At 38.3% G+C, this 17,292-nt stretch overlaps 1 protein-coding gene across 1 annotated transcript in view; it reads right to left on the bottom strand.

The window, feature by feature from the left end:
* Positions 1 to 1,062: 1,062 nt before the first annotated feature.
* The window catches only part of shisal1a (shisa like 1a), a 98,955-nt gene continuing 82,725 nt past the window's right edge, over positions 1,063 to 17,292 (bottom strand). The window contains exon 5 of the mRNA XM_088645745.1: positions 1,063 to 8,607. Coding sequence (XP_088501871.1) covers position 8,607 — 1 coding nt within the window. The 3' untranslated portion in view covers positions 1,063 to 8,606. The remainder of the gene's footprint in view (positions 8,608 to 17,292) is intronic.

Genomic DNA, 17,292 nt, shown 5'->3' with positions numbered 1-17,292 from the left:
CTTCTGCTGTATCATTAAGCATAATATAGTAAAAAAGTATGCATGTTTTGAAGTCCTAATTTTACAGGAAGGGAATGTCTGTCTGAGTGACAGGTGGCACTGACTGTGGCTCTGGAGACACAGTGCTTTTATCTGAATCTTGTTCCCATTGACTCCCTTCATATTTTGCCTGGGACATATCAAGCTGACAGCAGTGAGCTGCAGAAGACGGCATTATCAGCAGTGATATGAAATAAAGGCTTGACTTTTCTCCTAGTGCTTTTGACGTCCCATCCTTGTTTTGCCATGAAGACAGAACATGCTTTTACTTTCTTCCAGCACTTTAGTCTTTTGCGTGGAACAGTCAAGTGATTGGACTAGCCCAATCCACTCATTCATTGCTACTGTAGCTCGCTAAGATGTCTTGTAGCCCGGAACACAGCAGTAATATTTTTGGGTCTTTTTGGCAGCTTTGCTCTACCTGAATTCACTTGTCTAGGACCTCTGAAGAATAACACAATGGCCAACCAGAGGTCATTAATTCAGGTACGTCAGTGGTCCTGGGGCTCTGGAGTATGTGCTGTTTTTTGTTCCTCACAAGCCCCCTATCACCAGTACTAAAAGCTGCGTTACTGATCTGCTTACTGATTTAGACTTTTTTCTGAACTCAGTCCTTGATTCCAAAAATACCCGTTAAAAGTACATTGTTCCCAATAACTTCAGCACACAGGACTGTTAATTAAGAATTTGCTGTTTTATTTCTGACTAAACAGCTTTTAAGTGATAAGGAGGATGAACAGACATGGGATTGAAACTCATACAATGTTTTTTTCTGTTGCTTAAATCCATTTTTTTATTTCAGCACACTTCACTTGAGTGAGAGCAGTCCCGAAACATGTTAATTAGCACAGGGCTCATAGCAATTACAAATCTCAATAAGCTTTTTAAGAGCTTAAGATGGGAAAGTAAATGTTAAAATAGACCTTAACCAGAAAATGTAAGCTAGCCTGTGATTAAGAACTCTCAGAAAAGAGACTAACAATGCCTGAAATCAGGAACAAGAAGGCACAACAGCAATTAGACACACTGGAAAAGATAGATTTTTATTTTTCCTGGTTGTAACAATACAAAGTTTACAAGTGCAATTACAATTAAACTCAAAATTGTACATTCTATCTAGTAGTAAAACATATACCGTATCAGGCATTGCACCTGGATTGAAATAACAGCCACTACAAAGCTATTGGGTACAGGTGTAGATCAGCTGTAAGGCATCTGTTAGCTTTGCAACCTCGCTATCCATAGTGTGCTCCCTTCCTTATTATAAGGCAAGGTCAATTACTGAATTGCTAGGATGACTAGATATCTGAAAAAAGCAGCTTTTCTAAAAATACAATGGAATGGATAAACAAACTTGTTTATTATTTTCTTTTTTTAGCTTTTTTGTGTGATAATGTAAGCTTTTCAATTGAATCATCAACTAATACAGGACTTGCAAAGCAATTGTAGTGTAATAAATGTAAAGATTGCTTGTGAGCTTTAACTAGTTGCAAGATGGTCTTAACCTCTGTAACATCTGTTTCCAAAACCTAAGGGATTGCATTGTTTCTAGAATGTGTATTTCAAGGTGTGTTCACTACCATAAAACCCATCACACTAACTCAACACTACTCATCTAATCTTAATGATATTTATACACATCCTATAGGCTTAATGTAAGATTCCAATAATGTTACTTTAAGACCCCCCCCCACACAGTTAATACAATTTACTGACATGCTCCTGTCTGCTTCATGTCATGCTGTAGGTGGTACTCTCAAAGATAAGGTACATGTGGGCAGGAGAATGATTTGGGGTGTTCCCATGGGAAATCCAGAGGAACGAAGAGTATCTTCTAAGGTTAAGAACAGAAAACCCATTCTTCATGATTGAGTGGAAATCAAGGAGTCTTGTGTTATGGACTGTACTTGGAGATGTGCTTCAAACGTCACAAAATACGTTTGAAGGAATTCCTGCACCACCCTCCCGCTGATAGTTCAAACCAAAGCCTGGGGGGAATAAGCTAGTCAGACCACAAGTAAAGCTTTCCTCCCTTCCTTATTTCTTGTTAGGTTGCCCTATCTGCTTCCATTCCGTTTTGATGTTTGCTAGCAGAGTGCTACATAACTTTGGCTGTGAGCAGCAACTTAAATAAAGGAGTGAATTTCCACGCGAGCTAGCTCTCCTCCAGACGTCATGTCAGTGGCAGCTCTGCTCCAGGTAATGCTCATTACTTTGAGAGGCATTGCTCCAGAGAGCTGCTGCATAGGCAGACGACCTGTAAACCATGACTACTGATATCAACTGCTCTGCTGGGTGCTTTGAGAGCCAATTAAACCCTCTTGCTGCAGCTATTCAAATTTTTCACTGTCATTGTTTGGTCCTGCTCATGTTTGTGTCACTTTCTGAAAAAAAAAAATTCAGCACAGCCTTTTTTGAAGCAGGGCTTTCCATCCCAGGACATTTCTATTAATACGAAGACCCCTTTAGGTCCCTGCACACGTAATTCCATAGCCCCACAGCTCAGAACACATAATTGTGCTCAGAACGCATGCATCACTTGCTTAAAATATGCTTCTAAAGCTCAGTTTCAGTTCTAACTAATGACCAGCTTTTCTGCCAAAGATTTCTTCAAAGCCATGTGCTACTTGCAGCATCAATTTTTTCTATAGTTCAGTGTTACAAGTATCTCCCCGTTTCTGTGCAACAAAAAATGAAGAGATCCCATCAGCACACATCTCTGATGATTAAGAGAATGTGCTGGGTCAGCATGCTAACGGGAAGGTGTTTTAATGTACTGAAGAAAGTGTGTTTTAGTCAGCATCTAAACAAGACGTGGTGAAAATTGCATGGTTGAAAGAAAGGGTGATCACTACTGTGCTGATATGGCTGATGTTTGTCCCGAAAACAGGAGGAAATGAGGGAGTGCTTAGATGATCTAAAGGTGCTACACTGATGTCTGCGTACTTGTGCTTATACTTTACACATTAGCATGTATATTCAGTACAGGGTAATATTTACCCATCTTGAAGATTTCTATTAATAAATAGAACATGTTGCTACAATTCAAAAGGTTAAACTTATTTGTACTTATTGTTTAAAATCATTTAAAAATAATAAAACTATTTTGTTTTCAAATATTATTGATATGGTTTTAATCAATATTTCCTATCAAGCCTTTTTCCAGTGATTGTCTCAATAATCAATTTGATCCCCATTTCTGAATGATCATTTTTTCTATAATGTGTGCACAATAGTGATAGTAACATATAACAGACAATAATTACATTCAGTAATATTCAGCATTTGAAACCAATTGAAATATTTTCATTAAAACATATCGATGTCTTACAGACTCACATCTGAATGCAACACTTTAAATCTAAATAGTTTAATCTTAAAAGCCTTTCTGTATAATAATCTAATTCCTGTTGAATGGGGAAATTCATAATGATTAAAAATACATTCTATCATTTGATACTAAAATATGAGATAGGGCATTTATTTATAATTGACATTAGTACAGACACTAATATGGAATACTTCACAGGTATATAGACATTTCAGTGAAAAACTGGCTATACCTGTAATCACAGTCAAATGTCTGGCATTCAACTTGATTGAGCTATGATAATATGAGAAGGTGAAAAACACTTCTCAGCTTCCTCTCGGTTCAATATAAGCTGAAATTGGGGTTGGGGGAGGGAGAGGGATGATAGAAAGGAGTTTTTCTGCTGTTTGGCAGATTTTCTTTCCTTCACAAGGAAGTGTATTCTCTACATTCAAGTGTGAAGAGAGATCACTCAGCAAAGACACTGAAGTCTACAGGCAGTGGTTCACTGGACTTCCTTTCACACTTAATTTTTACTCTCTTCTTCAGCCAGAAGAGCTTTCAGGTCCTTCCTGTGCTAAGACTGTATAAAATATCCACTGCTCCTCTTAATTGAATTTATTCCTCACCACTTAGTCATCTCAGGCTTCTTCGAGAGCTGAAGTTACACACTTGAGATCTTGCATCATCAGAGCAGATGCTCCTACTCTCCTCTCGTTAGAATAAGCTCATCTGTAGAATACATTCTGTGAAAATTAATTAAAGCTGCCTTTCATTTAAAAAAATACAAGCGAAACAAAATTTGCATTTTCTCTTTACAGTTTACTAAAATGTGAAAATGTGGATTCATTAAGATAATTTAGCACACAAAATCTGTTTACCCAAATATTTAAAACTTATTTTGAGAGTGATTATTTGATTAAAATCCTTATTTAGCAAGTGTCATTTTGATTTTATCTAAGGATGCATGTTTTGATCAGTAGATGTCCACTAGTCCTCTCATTTCACTTGTAAGACTCAGTTAATCATTTTAAGGTATTGGAGAAGGTATTTGCTAAGGTTGCTACCTCTAGCTTAGTCTGTACCATTCAGTGCCACACTTGTGATGCTGTGATAAGTGTTATTAAAATACTGTTTGACTGGGACTGAGATATTTCCTTCTTTCACAAATAACATGCAAAGCACTCCAAAATCAATTTGAATGCTTAAATCTTCTCTCTCTCATTCTATTGGTTTAATCTCATTAAAACGTTACGTTTGCTCCTCACTATTCACACTTAGAAAATGTTAATTCAACAAACTGCAAAGAAGCAAGTTCAAGAAAAGGGCAAGCATTGCCATGTAATTGCATAGTTATAATGGGATAATAACACAAAGTTTTTTTTATATTACACAGTAATTGCTAGGCAATTACATTTTTTAAGTTGAAGCTTGTTATTCTTGTGTAATTACATGGCTTCCATTGACTTGAAAACTGCCATTAATAAGAAAATACTGTTGTGAGTGGTGTAAATTTGATCTTATTTTGTCATTTGAGGCAGTCACAATGGCCAAAATACAGGCAGCCACCAAACAATTCTACCAATTTTCAACTCCGAATGAAAACAGATTGCTGTTGAATCCTCATTCCCATCGTTATGCAAAACATCAACACAGAAGACAAGATAAAAAAAAGACAGAGAAAGAGGGACAGAAGAGAAGAGAAAAGATGCAGGGGAAAAAACAGACCTGTGAGAGAGTAACTCTTTTGACAGGCCAAGTATCCAGAGCTCATTCGGGTAATGTGAGCACTAACACTGGATCAAGGGCATAAGTAAAAACTTATATTTGTGGAAATACTGACTGATTTCCTGTTTGTGGTATTCACCAAGCTAAAGTAAATCCCTCATTATTTAGCTATGCACTGTTTTGAATAGGGGAATAAGATCCCATTTGTTTAGCGTACAAGTTAGGGAGGGATTTTGTCTTATGTAGGATATTTATTTGATCTGATGCTGCTTCTCTGTTCTCCCCTTGATGGTATCTGTGCCTCACTTGCGATCAGTAAATAATAATAACAGACCTTTGCTCACACCCGAAGCAGGCTCTGCAGCCGAAATGTTGTTTCCTCTCTTCCCTTTTCAGCAAGGAATAAACCTATCACTTGCTCCTTTGCAGCCTACGCATGCTGACGCAGCTCCCCACCTGAAATAATAACAGATGTGTTTTGTGTTTGTATTACACTAAATAAACATTTCTCCTTTTTAACTAACTGGGCTGCCAGGTTATTACTGTATTACCGTGTTGTGCTGGAGAAACTAAGAAAACGTGTGCAGTGTGATGCTCAGCAATCATTGACAATAGAGGTGTATAATTGTTCTTTTTTAGAAACTTGCTTGCGCAGCAACCTAGTGGCAGGACCTCATATCTGATTGCAACTTCACTTCAATTATTCACTTATTCACATACTATATCTCACTGTAATGGGTTCAGTGGTTCATTCTGGAAATTGTAAAGTGCATCATGTACAGGTATGAATATTTTCTTCCTAAAGACTGAATTGATGGCACTTTACCCCTCATTTCAGAGTGAGAATCCTCTTCATTACTGTCCTTCAGCTCCTACATATCAGCCCTTTAGGGAATTCCAAAGTCTGCCAATTAGAGTGTTTGCTTACCAAAATGTATGTTGTGGGGGAGGGTTATTCACCTGTCAGGAGCAGCACTAATGACTTGAAACTCTTCCCTTGATAAGTGTATCTGAGAACAGCGGATAAGAGCATTCAGCTGACCTCTGGACATAAGGCTTGAAGGAAAAGTGAAATACAGCTTGTGAATCTCTACACCAGTATTGCAATTCTATTCCACCGCAGCTGTGACGCAGTCTTGGGGTAAATGGGGATGGCACAGCCACAGAGTTCTGATGGTGTTTGACAGCTTACTGTGCTTATGTGTAACTAATGAAAAGAAATTCTATTTCTGATTGTTCCAGCGCTTCTTGATTTGGTCCACTGATTGATTCTTTATTTGGCTCATACTTCTACAGATGAGCCTTTCATCTCTCCCTCTCTCCTTGCTTTTCTTCTAGCTATTATTGGGGATCTGCTCCACACAAAACTCACTCAGTGGCTCACTTTCACCACTACCTGTTGCTGCTGATGTTTTACTTGCCATCTCTGTGTTGCATTAGGTTAATAATAATAATAATAATAATAATAATAATAATAATAATAATAATAATAATAATAATAATAATAATAATACTTTTTAGATTACACCTTTAAAAGTGCTATATAAAGTGCTTTAAACAATAACAATACTCATGATCATCATCATCTTGGGTGAAATGGTGGCACAGTGGTCAACATCACTGCTTTGTAGTGCTGGGGTCCTGCGTTAGATTCAGGAGCTGGAATGCTATCTGTGTGGGGTTTCTGCGATCTCCCCGTGTCAGCGTTGGTTACCCCTGGGTGCCCTGGCTTCCTCCCACAGTCCAAAGACATACTGGTAGGTTAATTGGCTTTTGAGTAAACTGGCCCTGGTGTGAGTGTGTGGGTATTTGTGTGTCTGTATGTGAATTGGATGAAGATGTTAGAAAAAGGATGGCTGGAATACTAATCTGATTTAGATCAAAAGTACTCACATTATTATATAATGCTCATATCATGTTTTCCTGTACTTTCTGATGTAAAAATGTTTTTTTTTATTTTAATAGTTGCTTTTGAGGCTTGAGCTAATACTGAGGGTTTCTATCTTGATATGACATCTGAGACTTCTATACCTAACTTGGTAGAAAAGTCTTCATATACTACTTGCTCTCTAACTGCATTTTTATTGTCTTTCAACAACATTATTACTCAGCACCTACACAGAGAAATATAAGACTTCTACTGCAGGAAAAAAAGTGCTCTGATAGGCTAAAGATAACAGCATTATTTTAAAGTCCTATATACACACACATCAGTGATGAAGAAAATGTGTAACGATACCACCATTTTTTTTACCTGGGATATAGCAATCTGGTGGTGGTTTACTAAACTATCCGGCATTAAGTGGTACAGCATTCACTGAGACCTCTTTAAACACAATAACTATACAAACCCATCCACTTTGTGCTATATATATATCCTACTCGAATTTTCAGTAGTCAACACATTTAATTTCAGACCATACAATGCATAATTTAAAGATGAACTCCCCCGTAGGTGCAAGTCAGTTAATAGTGAATGCTGTTTGCACAGTGTTTCTGCTGCAAATGAATTCAAACGTAGCGTTAGCGTCCCGATTTCTTCTAAAGCTGTTTTTTCTTATGCTAAATTTTCCTCATCCTGGGACCTTACCCATATGACTCATGCAACCATGGCAACTAAAGGTAGCTACTGTAGGATGTAAATTTGCCTTGTAAACAAAGTACCACCTAATCAGACAGGTTTTGAAAGTTAATTTTTCACAATCAAATATAGAAAGATAAAAAAATAAGGTTTTCAGAAGGATGGATAAATAGCTGCAACAGAAAGAGGGAAAACTGAAGCAGAAGATTATCAAAATGCTAGAATCAAATAAGGCTGCATTTATGTCCTCTTGAATGAGGGAGTTCAGCTTCAGTAAAACACCACTAAAAAACCCCGGGGAGTCAATCTATTGCTTTTCTTTGAAATTCATTCTGAATTTAAATTTCTTTTGTGGTTCGCTGACCAGTTCGTGTTAGTAAAAAATAAATACTGTTACTACTACAAATGATAAAGTTCAAAACTGGATACACCACAGTGCAAATTAAAAAAAAAAAAACAAACAAAAAAAAAACAATACGTTATTGATAGATTGCTGCTGTCTTTTTCTGGACCATGACACAGAAGAGGAAGCAGCCTCTTCTGGAAAGGTTCACAGGATAGGAGCTGACATTCTCTACGGCTACCAATGATTGATTAAGCTGAAAGGGGTGAGCAGGGATCTGATCCTTTTTCTGACTTTGGAACAGTGGTATCCAGATTCCCATTTAAAAAAAAAAAGAGCTGGGTTGCGCTGGGACTTCATTATTTCACAAAAAGTATCCAGACACACCATGTTCAGTCTGTGCACAGGTATCCTCCAGTGGTCGTGTGCCCATGGGTAATAGGATCTGGCAGCTGGCACTTAAAGAAAAGCAAGTTCATGCCAGCTGCTGGCATCTTCAGGACCTCCCCACCTCCTGCTTCCTCATCAATCCAGAAACAGGTGTCCATTGCTCAGTAAGCCACACTAGTCAAGTTTTTCTCTTGTTTTTTCTTCTTTTACGGCATTCTGCAGAAAGAACAAAGAAGCTTTTTTTAACAGAGAGAGCAACAGGCTTCATACTGACTTTCTTTGGATTATTTCTCACAATGCCTGCGATTTAACCATTCATTTATGTTATCTCTTAAACAACCCCCCAGAAAAAGAAACCCAACGGTATAAAAGTGCATAGAAAGATTGTTTCGAGCACAATACCAGATGGACCTGCTGTGCGATCAGCCCTCTCTCTGCGTGAGGGGAGCACAGATCAAGTGCCTTGAAATCGATCTCTCAGGCAGACACACCCAAGCCAAACCTTGTTTTGCTGCTTGGTCTAATTGGTGCCACAGAAAACATCACATTGACACGTGTTGCTGCCATATTAAAGATATACCTTTTTCAGAAGGAGAGTTTCAGGGGCTTTCAAAGCAAGAAGCAGAGCAACGCATTATACATGTTCTAAGGAAATGTCACCAAGTCCATACAAATTTCATTTTCCTTTTTTGCGAAATGAAGCCTTCAGGAAAAAAAAGAAAAAGAAACAAAAACAAAACATGCATATGCGCTGAGAGGGTTTAAAAACATAACAAAGAAAGTATTTAATCTTGTCAACACAATTGCTGTGTTTTTAATACCTCTCAATGCCCATGCTTATTGTGAAAATAATTAACAAATTAAAAATTATAAACCCAAAAAAATCAATCTGCACCGAATCATCGATAATGGCTGTGTGTTTCTGGTGTATGCAAAGTAATCTGTGCTGCATAAGTAATTAATATGGATTAGGTGAAAACATCAGCCGCATCTTCACCCTGCTTCCAATACTAAATCCCAGGCCAGGCTTCTTTATGACTGCAGTTTTAATTAATGATTGCCATATGGAGAGTGTTGCACTCCTAATTAGAAATGGCCCCCAGGGAACTGTGAGCAGTCTTCTACATGTGGACAGATCTGCTTCATTTCCTGTTGACAAGAGGTACAATATAAATCATATAAAGCATAAAATATTCCCATAAGGGGTGACAGACACATCATGCTGTCTTTTCATGTGTCCCCAGATGGGCTGATCTCTTAGGTGTGTGAATACGTTGCTTAATTATTATTAGCATTACTAATGAAAAAAAAAAACAGCACACAGTTTCACCAAAATTTGGATTCAGCTGCAGAGGAAATGATCTGAAAAAAAGATCATTTTTATCCTAGCTCTTGGACATACCAGCAATACATTACATTAAATGTTAAAATACATTTAGTTTTGCAAATCTCAATGTAAAAATATCAACAGTATCTTAATCCTTCAGTCTCTAGTGAAATAAATGCAATTTTCACATCACATCACATCAGGCATTGACAAACAAAATGGAAAGTGAGTAATGTTTCATAAATATAGAAAAAATGACACCCTGCAATTCTATTAAGATGATGTGGAGTTGAACCTAATGTGACAAGCACATAATCACGAACAGTTCTGGCTTAAAAGGTAAACGGCCCCTTTCCACAGAAAGTAGTGAAGTCCACAAAAAGACAGTTTCTCCCTGTAAAAGAATTCAAGGCCCTTCAGGTTCCAAGGGGGTGAATATCATCCATGGTTTGTAATTTCAGATCTGAAGTGATCCTCAAAAGTAAGTATAACCAGTATTTCCAGCTTTACTAACATTGCAGGTATAGAGCCCAACGATCAATTCATTTTCTAACTGTTTCTTCTAATTCAGGGTCATGGGGGGAGCTGGACCCTGTCCTGACAAACAACAGGCACTAGGTAGAGTACACCCTGGACAGGACACCAGTCAGTACATTTCCCAGAAGCCAAGTATCCTACCGGTATGTTCAGAGCTACGACCCGGACACTTGACCTAATTCTTGTTACAAAGAAACAAATGCTAGAGTGAACAAAAGACTTACTCATCCAGGCAACAAATTGTTTTTCATTTAATACAAGAAGTTATCCACTTTAGAACAGTACAAGAGGCACATGTGGTGGCAAAATATTATGAGAGACAGTCTCAGGAGCAGTACTTAAGCCCAACAGAACAAGAATAAATGGTGAGCCATTAGTAGATCATTTACCACATAAATCAAGTCAGGTTCTGTGCTGTGTGGAGGCCAAAAAAAAAAAAAAAACAGATTGCAAAGCATCAAAATGTCAACTAGATGATAAGTGTAATTGGAGCTGCAATGCTACCACTTGTTTTAAAATGTCTGCCACAAAAGGTCAGTTTGAAAATGTCTCATAATTACATAAAGCCTCAGAGTCTAAAAATCTGAAAATTTGACAAAGAGTGACTGTGGACATTGTGAAGGAAAAGGAATAGAAATATCAGAGAAATATTGATTAAATTCCTAACCTGAGCACACAATGCTGAGAAACGCATCTTAAATAAAATAGTAGGAATCAGTTATAAAAGGATGGTGGATATGTTTCTTTTACCAGAAGAGTACAAGCACTAAGAATAAAATGCTTAGGCCAAGAATCAGTAAAGTGAAATACAAAATGTAATAGGATCTATTCATTTTTTGAAAATTCTATTGCACTGGACAATGGAGACTACTGACTCCAGCAAGGACCAAATGGTGTTGAAAAGCAGCCTGAGATTACTCTAATAAGATTAGAATACAACAATAAGCAAACTCATTTCATGGCAGCATCGTCATCTATCTAATGTTGAATAATTGAGACCAGGCAAACTGTAATGTGTGTTTTCCTCCACAAACACTAATGAGTAGACCCCAATGCTTTCATTGTATCTACCTGTTGGTGTACCAAAGGGAAGAGAAAAAGAAAGACACAAGGCACGTTTTCTCCAGCACCAATAGTCCAAAATGCAATTCAGGGTGTGAATATACTGTACAACAAATTAGTTTAATCTACAGAGTAGTGTTTAAATTCAGAAGGAAGTACAACACTGACTGAACTTGAAGCTGACCTGTTTTAATTAATTTTAAATGACTAATCTTCATTAGCTATTTATTAAGGATGGATTAAACATGCACAGCCACTACAAAAGTTGGTGATGACACGTTGCCTTTGTAGTTGAAAAGAGGCAAATCTTTGTTGGCCAAGTGGAGAGTTCATTGTATTTTTACACCTACAATACTTAAAGGGTAAGTGCAATGATATTTTTATATTTTAGGGTTAGAAAGAATCGGTATTGATGAGTGCATTTTGAACCACAAAGAAAGTAAAATGTACACAGTAACGTGTAAAACCCCCAATTTACATCACAAAATAGACAAGGTTTCCAGGTGAATCTGCATTTCAGAATGAGGCAACAAATCTTCTGGTGTCATGAAGTGCCCTTATTACATCATAAACAAGCAGGCTTGTGAATACATCTATTTAATCCAATAGAAATATTACTCTCGACTTCGAGACAGTTTTGCCAACAAATACAGCTTACTCTGCATGCAGATCACGTTGAAACATTTCTGCGGTGAAATGCCTGCTGCACAACCTGTACTTATTCACTTGCACATCACATTACATTAGTCATTACAGTGACTAGTTAGCAGAAAGGGCCACTTCATGTCACAATTCATGCAAAATCTTTACAACATGGTGACTAAACAGTACAGTACTTTCACAAAGTTCATGACTTTCTGCTTAGTTCGAAATGTGTAAAATTTTGCGATACTGTCAATTAATTTATTTGAGATTTGGGACTGCAGTTCCCTTTTAAATTTAATTCTTGAGTTCCACCAATCAGAACAAAGGAGGGTGAGTGAGTTGAACTCATTGTTGTCTGAAGCTGCAGGAAAAATCATGTCTCTCGAGCCAGCCTTTACTTGCCACCTTACACAGAGATACACAGAGAATCCATTACAATTCTTAACCAAAAAGGATCAGGCCATTCTGTAACTTTAAACAGAGGCACTAAGAGGCTTTGTCTATATCCTAAGCTTTGCATTAAGACCACTGAGAAAAAACATTGTCAATCCCGAAGTCATAAATACACTCTACATATCTGAAAGGACCAAGGACCCATTTGGCAGGTAATAATCTGTTAAACTACAAGAAAGGTCTCCACAAGGCAAGCTGTGCTTTAATACCCCTATTAAATGACAAACTCCTTTGGAACACTGGCGTGTACTGACAGATAGCACCTCTTATGACTTACAAAGGACTGCCCCAACAAAATATGAAGATAAAGTAGTAGTAGAGATCGGACTATGCTTAATTCAGTGCTGATCATCTTGAAATGAACCATGTTGCTCTAGTGCAAGTGCATATTACATAAATTGCACATCCTTAGACTTACACTCATGAAGTTACTCCTTTGAGCTACAATTGTAAAGACTGTAAGACTCTAAACCAACATGCAGTGTGTTGGTTTAGAGGGAGAACTAGTTTAAATGAAGCAAAAAAATCTAATAAAATATGAACTGCTGAAAAACCAGACACTTCTCACAGTAAAATGAAAAGCAACTTACAATATTTTCTGTGGGTCTAAAATTGAGCGAGAAAGATTTATTGTTCACACTGTGGGAACAAAGTGTCCCTAGATCCTGTGAAGCAGGATTATAACTCATTATACCTAATTGTTCATATGAAGTGGTATATTCTGTAAAGCAAGATTTTTTCCATTTTAAGTAGTTTTTCTTAGGTAGAAAAACAAAAATTACAGAAATTTACAGAAATTTTATTTTCAGTGCAATATGTCTACAACAAAGTTCTATTTTTCCGTTTTTTCTATTTTTATTTTGATAAATATCACTTTGTGCACACTCTAGGCAAGCCGAACTAACTGCTGAGGTCAGATGCAATTTAGAAATAATCGCCTGTTTTAAAAGCAATTTTTAGTACTTCCATTGCTATGGCAAGTGTTGACCCTGGAACGTGGCATTGCCGGTTCTGTGGCATCACATCCAATCCAGTTTCAGAATCAATGTGTCAGAAAGACTCAAGCCTTGTTCAGCAGCAAATTCAGTACTCAGCATTCTGCCGATAAATAATTCAGCTCCAAATGCTTTAAAGCAATATGTTTTAGAATTCTATGAACAGCTGTGTTTACTGTTTACTGTGTTCTCAGGAGTAAAAGACCAGTGTTAAGCCACTGAAGCGCAACAATCCTGTGTTTTACATATCTATACATCTTTCTATCTTACAAGGGGAGCGGTGGTAGCTGAGATAGCAGGGGTGTCTAGCTCCTGACTGTAAGGTCCCAGGTTCAATCCCAGGTAGGGGCAAGCGATATAGGTTCCTCTAATTCCTTCCAGACAGCTCCCAGGTCCATTCAGCCTGCTTTCCAAATGAGTACCAGGGGTAATAGGCCAGCCAGAGTGTGATGCTGACCACATCACCTCCACCTCCACCTCCAGTCTCGGATGGTTGAGGATAAAATGGTGGCCATTGCCCCCATGGGCCTTTATGCCCTGAAAAAGGGGACCTAACCGACCTACCTACTGTATCTTACAAGGAACAGCCTCAAGGCTCATAGAAGTTAAGAGCATACATTGGCTATAATTTACTAACATGAATATTAATTAGCTCATCTTATCAAAACCCTGATGTTTTATTGGCTATGCGACAGATGGGACTGTTTTAAGACTTTACACTTCACGGTTTGATGCATTTAAAAGTAAAATTATTAGTTCCTGGCAACTGTTTTGTCCTTATTTGAGTTTATCATCCTGACATACAGTATCTTGCAAAACTATGCAACCCCTTCCATTGATATCTCACATGTTGAATTACAAATGTAGTATAAACAAATGACTTTTTTAAATAAAAACTTGAATGCTCAAACTGAACACTTTTATGCATAATGAAGTTAAATGTCTACAAAAACGGCCAAAAATTCAAAATAAAAAATGGCGATTACTTAAGTATTCACTCCTTCTACTGTGGCAAACCTAGATGACCTAGGTGTGCACAGTTACTTATGATGTATACCTGACTAGTCACACAATTAGATGAATGGCCTCTGTTTGTAATAACAGGTTCCCACGATTTTAGAATAAATACTTTTTCTCTCTTCCTATTCACCCATGACTGCGTCGCCAGGAACAAAACAAAGTCAATCACTAAGTTTGAGGATGATACAAAGATCATCATCTTGATCATGAACAGTGCTGTGTCCGCATACAGTGAGGAGGCAGAAATGCTGACAGCATGGTGGCAGGACAACAACCTCTCTCTGAACACCAGCAAAACTATGGAGCTGATCGTGGACCACAGGAAGCATCGAGGAACAGACCACGCACCCATTCACATCAGCGGGTCCGCAGTGGAGAGAGTCGACAGTTTCAAATTCCTAGGTGTCAACATCACAGACGATCTAACCTGGACCCACCACACCAACCTCGTAGCCAAGACAGCATGGCAGAGTCTATTCTTTCTCCACAATCTAAAGACGTTCGGCATTCGTCATACATCCTGACCAATTTCTACAGGTGCACTACTGAATGCATCCTAACTGCATCACTGCCTGGTATGGTAGCTGCTCCGCCCGAGAGCACAAGGTATTCCAGAGGGTGGTAAACTGGCTCAAAACACTACTGGCTGCACACTACCGAACATCAAGGATATCTACTCTGTTAGATGCCTCAAGAACTCCAGGTCTATCCTCAGGGACCTCAGTCACCCTATCCACAACTTGCTCTCTCTACTACCATTTGGAAACCAATACCGAAGTATACAGACCAAGACCAACAGGTTTTGAAACAGCTTCTTCCCCCAGGCAGTAAGATTGCTAAACAGCCAACCACTGCAGACACCTGCAATTACTGAAACGGCCGCTGGCGAATAGGCAACCTCCTTGAACTGACAGGGTGCACCGGCGCCCTCTTGTCACTTGCACTCTCAGGACACATACGAACAGTGCTGAATACCTCCTATCATACCATATCTCCTTCTGTTACTTTTGCACAATCTGTAAATTGTATTGTAAATTGCAATTGTTTAATTAATTGCATCCTAATCTTAATCTAATCCCTATACATTTCTGCCCTTCTACTCTTCTACCCCTCTTAACGAGCTCGTGAATAAAAGCATTTCATTGCAGACAACACCGCTGTATGCTGTATTGTTCATGCATTGATAAGTAGACCTTGATTGATTGATTTTTCTGTATGGTTCCTCAGGCAGGTGGTGAATTTAGAGCAAAGATTTGACCATGAAGAATGAGGAGTTTTCCAGATACTCAGGGATAAATTTATAGGAAAGAACAGATCAGGAGAACTATAGTTAAAAATTCAAAGTCACTGAATATCCCTTTGAGTACTGTTAAGTCAATCATTAAGGAGTAGAAGGTGTATTATGCCACTGAGACTCTGCCTATGTCAAACTGTCTGTCCACCCAGGCAGGGAGGATGTTGGTTACGGATTCCACAGTGAGATCAATGGTGACAATGGTAAAATGGGAGAATATGTTCATGAGTTAACTATATTACTCAAAGCTGGCATGTAGTGGCAAATCCATCGCTATAGTACATTGTACAAGTACCATACAGTATAGTACAACATAGCAGTCAGATCATACTGCAGACATGAACAAAGCGTTTTGTGATCAGACAAGACAAGATTTGAGCTTTAAGGTTGTAATGCAAAGTGTTATACATGGTGCAGGCACAGCACAAAGCATCACTCAGTCAGAACTATTCTTACTGTCAAGCATGGTTCTGGCAGCATTATGTTATGGGGCTTCTCATCAGCAGGGACTGGGAAGTACAGGCAAGTCTTAGAGGAAAACCTGATTCAGTCTGCAAAAAAACTAAAACTGGGATGAAAGTTCACCATTCAACTGAATGGTCCTAAAGCACACAACCAAATCTTCACTGTAGTGTCTTAACAAGAAGAAAATACTTGAGTAGCCCAAAATCCTGATTTGAACCTAATAGAAAACCTGTGGCAAGTGTTGAAAAGTTGTCAATCAGTGATTCCCTACCTACTTCAAAGAACTTGAGCAACTTTTCAAAGAAGAAAGAATACATATCACACCACCCTGGTGAGCAAAGTTGGTGGAGATCAATAGGAAATAGTCAGAGCAGTAGTTGCTGATGTAACGAATACACCCCTGTGTATAACAGGGATCTCAGCTGCCTGGGCTGAGAGAGGTCTCCTTCAGCTCAGCTGGCAAGTTCCCTCTTGCGTGACACAAGAGACCCGGGCTGGTGGCCAGGCAGAGAGGGATGAGCAGCGAGAGCAGAAACCTGAAGAACTGTTACACTGACAAAGGTGCTTCCACCCATTATTGACTCAGGAGAGCGAATATTTCTACAATCAACACATTTTAGTTCTGGATTTTTTTTGTGTAGGTTTTGTAGGGTTTGTGTAGGTTGGTTTCATTTAAATTCTTCCATCCATGATGGTGTTCAGTTTGCATCTGATCAACTAATTAATCTGTTCCTTAACAGGCAAACCACCACATCACTTTTCAATAACCGTTTCTCCATTTAGGGACATGGTGGCCCGGAGCCTGTATTGGGACACATTGAGTGCAAGGCAGGATACACCCTGGATGAAATACCTGTCTCAAGGCACTACGTAAATATAAAACCTATTCATTAACAAATGCCTGCAATAGAACAAAATGGTCTCTTCAATTCTATATTGTGCTTTGCAGAAATGTTCAATATAGTATTTGATGGTAATAATCTGCTGGCAATTTATCTAACTGCTCTTCAGTGGTAATAGTTGTTCTTCCTACAGTGAATAAAAAAAATGACTATGTGTTTCTTTTGATGACAATAAAAGAGTGGCTTTCAAGGAGAACTCTT

Source organism: Lepisosteus platostomus, chromosome 9 (genome assembly GCF_059453375.1).
Source record: "Lepisosteus platostomus isolate fLepPlt1 chromosome 9, fLepPlt1.hap1, whole genome shotgun sequence".
Classification (NCBI taxonomy): Eukaryota; Metazoa; Chordata; class Actinopteri; order Semionotiformes; family Lepisosteidae; genus Lepisosteus; species Lepisosteus platostomus.
Note: the sequence above shows the minus strand (reverse complement) of the source record. Positions and strands in the feature narration are given on the sequence as shown.